Source organism: Neocloeon triangulifer, unplaced genomic scaffold (genome assembly GCF_031216515.1).
Source record: "Neocloeon triangulifer isolate White Clay Creek 2 clone unplaced genomic scaffold, ASM3121651v1 ptg000017l, whole genome shotgun sequence".
Lineage (NCBI taxonomy): Eukaryota > Metazoa > Arthropoda > Insecta > Ephemeroptera > Baetidae > Neocloeon > Neocloeon triangulifer.
In genome coordinates, this window is record NW_026775559.1 from 7,832,987 (window position 1) to 7,839,901 (window position 6,915).

Genomic DNA, 6,915 nt, shown 5'->3' on the forward strand with positions numbered 1-6,915 from the left:
GAATTATTAACTCTTGCTCTTGGCTACAAAACAAGATGGATTCGACTCAGCCTTGAACTCCGTCACGTTGGCACTTTCGGTATTTCATTTTCCCGTGACGTAATTTGGTAAACTCATTATCCGCTCAGTTCGTAATCCTTTTTAGTCCGTGTTTTCCTTTCGCGAGAAGAATGTCGAAAAACTACAAAACGAGCGTAAAACCGGAGAGCGACGCGGTGGAAGTGAAGAGCAAATTCGACGCCGAGTTCCGCCGCTTTTGCGTCAACAGGAATGAGGCGCAAACGTACGAGTCCTTCAGGGTGCTTCTGGAGAAACTTCACGCCCTGGGCAGCGAACCGTTCCTTATCAGCTACACAGACCCTCGCGACGGCGATCTGCTGCCCATCAACAACGACGAGAATTACGGCCGAGCCCTGAAAAGTGCGAGGCCACTACTCAGGGTCCTCGTGCAGCGCAAGGGCGAGTCCCTGGAAGAGTTCAACGGCTATGGCACCAACAAAACAAAGAACCTCATTTCCCACCTGTTGGGCACCCCAAAGCCCAGGGCACACCTCGCTATATCAAACCCCCACGACTTCAGACAGGTAAATTAACTTCCTATTCCTTACAAAACCTGAATTATTGGTAATTTTTACGCTGTCCATATTAATTGAAATTTTGCGATTTCTAATTATACATTTTTCTTGATTTCCGGCAGGTATCTCAAATAATTGATGTCGATGTGGTGCCCGACACTTGCAGAAGAGTGCGCCTTTTGAAGCACGGCTCGGACAAACCCTTAGGGTTCTACATACGAGACGGGACGTCTGTTCGAGTGACCCCATCAGGCCTGGAGAAAGTTCCAGGCATTTTCATATCAAGACTGGTTCCTGGCGGCCTGGCTGAGAGCACAGGTCTGCTGGCGGTCAATGACGAGGTGCTCGAAGTCAACGGAATCGAGGTCAGCGGAAAGACACTGGACCAAGTGACGGACATGATGGTGGCCAACAGCAGCAACCTGATCATCACCGTGAAACCAGCAAATCAGCCAAGGCCGTACCAGACCCTGCCGCCGCGAAGGGGCTCCTTTTCAAGAACCTCCCAACTGTCCTCCGACTCTGCCCACTCAGTGGCCACAGAGTCAGACAACGACCCCTTTGACCAGGACGAGATCGTCGACCTGACCGGAATGGTGCAGGATGAGACGAAAAACAACAGTGCGGACGACAGCGCAGTCATGCACCTGTGACGGAGAGAAAACTGTGTGCGGTGCTGTGAGCCTTTTGCCCGATGCATTCCAGACTGTATTTTTATTCTAGAAGACTCGCGTATATATTATTTTTAGCTATTCTCGTATTATATATTGTATATTTTGAGTACCAATGAAACAACGGCGCAGCTCACAAGGGCAACTATTCTCAGCCGGTTTTATCAAACCAACTTATCAATCAAGCAATCAATCGACCGAGATCGGTGTAGTAGTGCTATCCGACAATATCATGTGAATGTGAACGCTTTGAGCAATATTTTTCGCCTAAGACTATTATTGTAATGTTGCGACGCTAATAGATCAATTTTAATAATAAACTTTTGTTTCAATAGTATTTGAACCTGAAATCAAAGAGCAAAAAGAATATTTTTTTTAAACTAGACTCTTTTATTTTGCTCAAATTTAATATTTTGAAAACTTTTGTCACGTAATTAGCTGCAGAAAAATCGATTTAGTTCCACTTTTTATAATTATTCAGAGTAGAGGCAGTCCAATTATATCACACAAAAGAACGCCGTTTGACATTTAACCCTTTCGCCCCTTTCTGTAGTCGGGAAAGCTTCCTAACGAAGTCACTGTGTGAGTGCAATTGCGCGCCTGTTCGTGCAAAAATCAATACCGCCCAGAGAGTACGAGAGTCGCGTCTCTCAAGCCAAAACAGAGTGCGCCCGTCTCTGCTGCGACCCACAGAGCGGCTCCTCCACGATTTGCCGCACATTCACCCTGAACCTTCGACCTGTCGCCAGAAAAGTTTTGACCGAATGGATGGAGTAGCTTATCGGCAAGTGACGCGTTGTTTCCCCAAATGACGAACGACACCAAGGTCACCAATTAGCTCGCCAGGGATCCTCCGCCACTATACACCTGAGCGACCCTGACAGGTATGCAAGCGACAAAATGAGGCGTGAGAAATTCTCCTGCCTTTGTCATTCTCCTTTCAGCGCTCGCCTTTTGTTCTTCTCCTTTTTTATCAACTTTTTTAAACGATTCACAATGAGCTTTACGTAACACAACTTTTTATTTGTTATTTCTCTATTAATTGCTGCAAAGCTTTCATTTGTATGCCAATGGGATAATCGCGGAGTAGAAATTGATTGTCATACGTAGCGGCTGGGATGTGCGTTCGGAACGGAAATCTTGATTGAAGGGCTCAGGGCGCTTACTGCGCAATTCGTCGTCGATATCCATACACGACTTTTGCCATACATTTGATACATTATAAAAAGTTGTGGTCGCTTTGTCAATGTTGGCGCAAGAGGCAGGAAGCTTTCGCAGCAAATACTGAGGAAATGAAATGATGATTAAGTGCTGCGGGACAACTAAATTGACCTACTGAAATATTTATATTATAATAATGCGATTGAGGGTAATTTCATCGTGATCAAAAAGTAGGATAAATTGTGGTAAAAATTTTGAAATGGAAATAATGAAATACGCAATTAATAAGGTCAGAAAATATTAATTTATCTTTTTTATTTAAAAGAGTTTCCAATAATATAAATTTGAAGTAAAACAAAAATATATGCAAATTTGTAGAAAAAAAAACATATATATTATGTATTAAATTTATATTTTTGATATTTTTATTTTAATTGTTTTAACATAACATTATGCTTTTTTTTAAAAAATCATAAATTGCCAATTTTTGTTTTATAACAAAATTTAACAATTTAAATTATAATATTTGTTTCTCTTAAAAATTAAATAATTTAAATAGAAAAAAATATGCAACTAACTTAAAAATACCTGATTTAAAAGTCTAAACTCATTTTGTCCTCCCACTGAAATAAAAATTATTACTTGACAGAATTCAACTAACTGAATTGCAATTCTGCAACTTAAAATGCACGCAACAAGTTGTATGCAACTTGAAAAGTGAAACAAAATTAACGCAAACTTATAGAACATCAAAACTTCCAAAGCATATTTTTTGAGAAGCCTGCAAATAAGGCAATTGGCCGGAAATAACTTTTTAAAGCATGTAATTTTTGGCATTCGTGACTCTTGAGGCGCGAAACGAAAACCGCGAGCACGCACCTTATTTCCACACACCGGCAGCGAGGCCCTGAAAAAAAATATGCGCACCAGCGGTGAGGCTGTTTATTGCCGCGGCAACTCGGTGATGGGTTTTTCGCTTGGTCATTGACTCCCGTGGCGGCGGACAGGGACCAGCGGGACGAGAGCCTATTACGTAAAGAGCGAGCGGCGGAGAACGCAGTCGGTTGCTGACTCGCGCGGCCACTTGGTTCGCAGAAAGCAACGCGAGGACTGCGAAAACAATTATGTGATCGGTGCAGACGCACTTGCGAGCAGGACCAGATAAAGTGTAGCTCTTGCGAGGGACGCGCGTGACAAACAACATGCACTTGTTCCGCAATTTTTTCGCCAGGGCGCGAAACTTGGCAGGTACTTTTCGTTTTCACTCAAGAGCACGATCTTGAACTTGACCTATTTTTATCTAATCTTGTCGTTCCTACGTTTTAAATTTATGATATGTGCGAAGTATTTTTTTTTCTTTTTAAAGATTTTTTAGACGAATGTCACCTTCAATTTTTTCTTCTAATGTCCTTGGTTTCGGGAGCTATATGCAAAAATGCTATTTTAGTGTTGGCAGAAAAAAAACCTGCAACGTCTCTTGAAAATATTTTAATTGTTAAAAAATTCTTTGCAGTGTAAAGAACCGTTAGTAACTTCCATGAATGTATTATTCTTCTTGAAGCTTGAAGCACCTGTTATAACAAGAGTAGCGTCGAAGTGACGACTTTGAATAAACAAACAAACTCTTAACCTAACCAACGCGGCTCACAGTTGCGCTCTATGTAGAGCGAGCGCTTCTTCTTTTTTTTTGTTCCAAAACTAAAAATAGATTTCAATCAAGTAAGTCTGAATTTGTTTCAATTTGCAGCACTCTCCGTCCGAAAAATGTCTTCGTGCGCCGCCGAGGCCAAATCCAAAGTGGCCCACCAGCCGCCCAGTCTGTTGGCCTCCCTTGGCTCTCTCCTAGCCGTCATCAGCACTGCTCTCATATTCTTCGCAGCGTTCCGCAATACTCTCACATGGTAATGATACACATTTCCTTGCTCATATATTTACGCAATTATGTACAATTTTTAATTATAAAAATCAAAATTTTATCCCGATACCTTATATTGAAAATTGCTAACTTTTAAATCGGCCAATGTCAAACTGACAATTAAATAATCTGGCAAATTGCTACACAAATAAATTGTCAGTTCGTCTTTACAATGCTTTGTTATTGTTTTGGTGAAAATTAAAAGAAATTAAATATTAAATTAGAAAAATCCCGTGCAGCAGCATCAAATAATTGTTTTTCTCTGTAAGAGAATGAAGATCAACTCAAATTTAATTATGCTGTAAACCTGACCATAAGTGGCTGATTTATGTTTTTTACTGCATCTAAATTTTTTTAAGGGAATAAAGCTGGTTTTAAATTATCAATAATAATTAGATAAGGTCATATGTGGTTGATGATCTGTGATTCATCTCGTGACATGTGAAGACAGTCAAACAAAGTACACACATAATTTCTTAATTAAAATTAATTAAAAAAAACATGTTTAAAAGAAATGAAATGATAATTAATCTAATGTTTTTAACGCAATAGGCACCTGCAACGCTTTTGGGGAGCCTCAGGAGACTTTTGGCAATCACAGTGGGACTTCATTTTGGACACATTTGGCGAAGACCCACGCGGTTTTTGGGTTTTCGGCACAACTTTCCTCACCATGGCCGTTTATTGGCTGGTCGGAGGACTCTACACTTTGCTTGACGTCACCAACAGGCCTAGTTGCCTGCGGAAATACAAAATCCAGCCAGGGACCAATGAGCCTGTGGAAACGACAAGGTTGCTGAAGGTAAAATAAAATAAAATAACCTTTATTTGAAAATGACAAAATAGATCCATATGATAATATATTTAATTTTCATTGCATAATGTAGGTTTTGAGCCAAGTTTTGTTCAACCAACTGGCAGTGGGCATCCCAACTGCATACTTCAGCTTTGCCCTGATGGAGTGGAGGGGCTATCCGCCACTCAGGGAACTTCCGACCTTCCACTGGGTGCTTGCTGAAATGGCATTCCTAATTTTAATTGAAGAGTTTGGGTTTTACTATTCTCACAGGTAATTGCGAAATGTTAAAAAAAAATATTTTTATTAACAAGCATTTCCTACTCAGGTTGCTTCATAGCAAGCACCTTTACAAAATTATCCACAAGAAGCACCACGAGTGGACTGCGCCGATTGCAGTGACTGCCATTTACTGCCACCCGATTGAGCACATTTTCTCAAATCTGGTGCCACCCTTTCTCGGCGTGTTCATCCTCGGCTCGCACCTGGCCACTTCTTGGCTCTGGTTTTGCCTGGCAATCCTCTCCACCCTGAATGCTCACTCAGGATACCACCTGCCTTTCTTCCCGTCACCTGAGGCCCACGATTTTCACCACCTGAAGTAAAATATTTAATTTTTCTAATATAATTTCCATTACAATTATTTTTCTGCAGATTCAATCAGTGCTTTGGAGTTTTGGGAATTTTGGACCGTCTGCACGGCACAGACACCCTGTTTCGCAGCACTCAAGCGTACAATAGGCATCTGATGATGCTGAGCTTGATCCCTGTCAGGAACGCCTTCCCTGACAACAGCAAATTCTCCTCAAGGAAAAATAACTAGATTTACTCAACGGACTCAACGCTAAAAATAACACCTAAGTTCATAATTAATTTGTAACGGTAATATTTAAATATATGGGCATCGTTCAACTCTTTTATCTGTTGGATTGTAAGATTAAATGTGAGCGTGTATTAAAAAAAGAATATATATTTATTTTGGAATAAACTGCTGAAAATGAAAACTATTTTAAGTAAAAAAGTTTTGTGTGTAAATGTATGAAGCAAATTTTGGCTACAATAATTTGTTGAATTTAATATACTATAACTAGTCTGGATCTTGATGTGAACGAATAAAAAAAAGCTTTCTTTTCTGAAGTGGCATGATTTTTACTCAAGGAAAACAATTAAACAAATTAGTTTGTTGTATGATGGCACGTTATGGAGATCAGTGCTGGTTTTTGACGCGGAAAATGTGAGCGGCAGTTTCCGGGGTGGCAAGAAGATGGCATTGAGTCCCACGGCGCTGCCTTTTCTATCAAGGGTTGCATCCCTCAGATGGTGCGCTTTCTGAAAGCACCGTTAGACCCATGAAGAGAGATTCAAATAATGAAGAGGACCCTTTGTGTGCGCAATGTTGTTATGCATTCGCGAGTATTAAATCGCTTTCACCACGTTCTGAAGTTAAAAAAAAAACGATCGAGATCGGGGTGCAAAATTGCTTGGAGCGAAAAAGACCCCTTGTGCTGGAAAAGTAGTTTCGCCGTTATTGTTGCGCGCTCGCATTTTTCCGTCAAGGCAAGACGTGAGATGATAAAATCAGCAGAAATTTGCATCGGATTCAATCATTTCACGTGCCATTCCTCTCAAATCTAAATTCAATACGCGGTGCGACGCGCGCCCACGGCCGAGCCAAAAAATGTTTTTTTTTCTGCAGGGAGGAAGAGAAAAAAAGAGACGTCCCGAGGGAGGCAAATAATGTGTTGTGTGCCGCTGCCTCTTTTCTTGGCATTTGCGCCAACGCAGCTAGATGATGGC

General features: G+C 41.0%; 2 protein-coding genes across 3 annotated transcripts; both read left to right on the top strand.

The window, feature by feature from the left end:
- Positions 1 to 88: 88 nt before the first annotated feature.
- On the top strand, positions 89 to 1,571 carry LOC132202915 (partitioning defective protein 6). Its single transcript, XM_059630225.1, has 2 exons — positions 89 to 584; positions 698 to 1,571. The coding sequence occupies exons 1-2, from the start codon at positions 171 to 173 to the stop codon at positions 1,226 to 1,228; spliced, it is 945 nt and encodes a 314-aa protein (XP_059486208.1). The 5' UTR covers positions 89 to 170; the 3' UTR covers positions 1,229 to 1,571.
- Positions 1,572 to 1,882: 311 nt separating this feature from the next.
- LOC132202914 (fatty acid hydroxylase domain-containing protein 2-like) lies at positions 1,883 to 6,255 on the top strand. 2 transcript variants are annotated; one of them, XM_059630224.1, is made up of 6 exons: positions 1,883 to 2,130; positions 4,155 to 4,308; positions 4,875 to 5,124; positions 5,210 to 5,391; positions 5,447 to 5,719; positions 5,773 to 6,255. In XM_059630224.1, the coding sequence occupies exons 2-6, from the start codon at positions 4,172 to 4,174 to the stop codon at positions 5,939 to 5,941; spliced, it is 1,011 nt and encodes a 336-aa protein (XP_059486207.1). In that variant the 5' UTR covers positions 1,883 to 2,130; positions 4,155 to 4,171; the 3' UTR covers positions 5,942 to 6,255. The 2 variants fall into 2 exon arrangements, with proteins under 2 accessions (XP_059486207.1, XP_059486206.1); XM_059630223.1 differs by lacking the exon at positions 1,883 to 2,130 and adding an exon at positions 3,413 to 3,655.
- Positions 6,256 to 6,915: the final 660 nt, after the last annotated feature.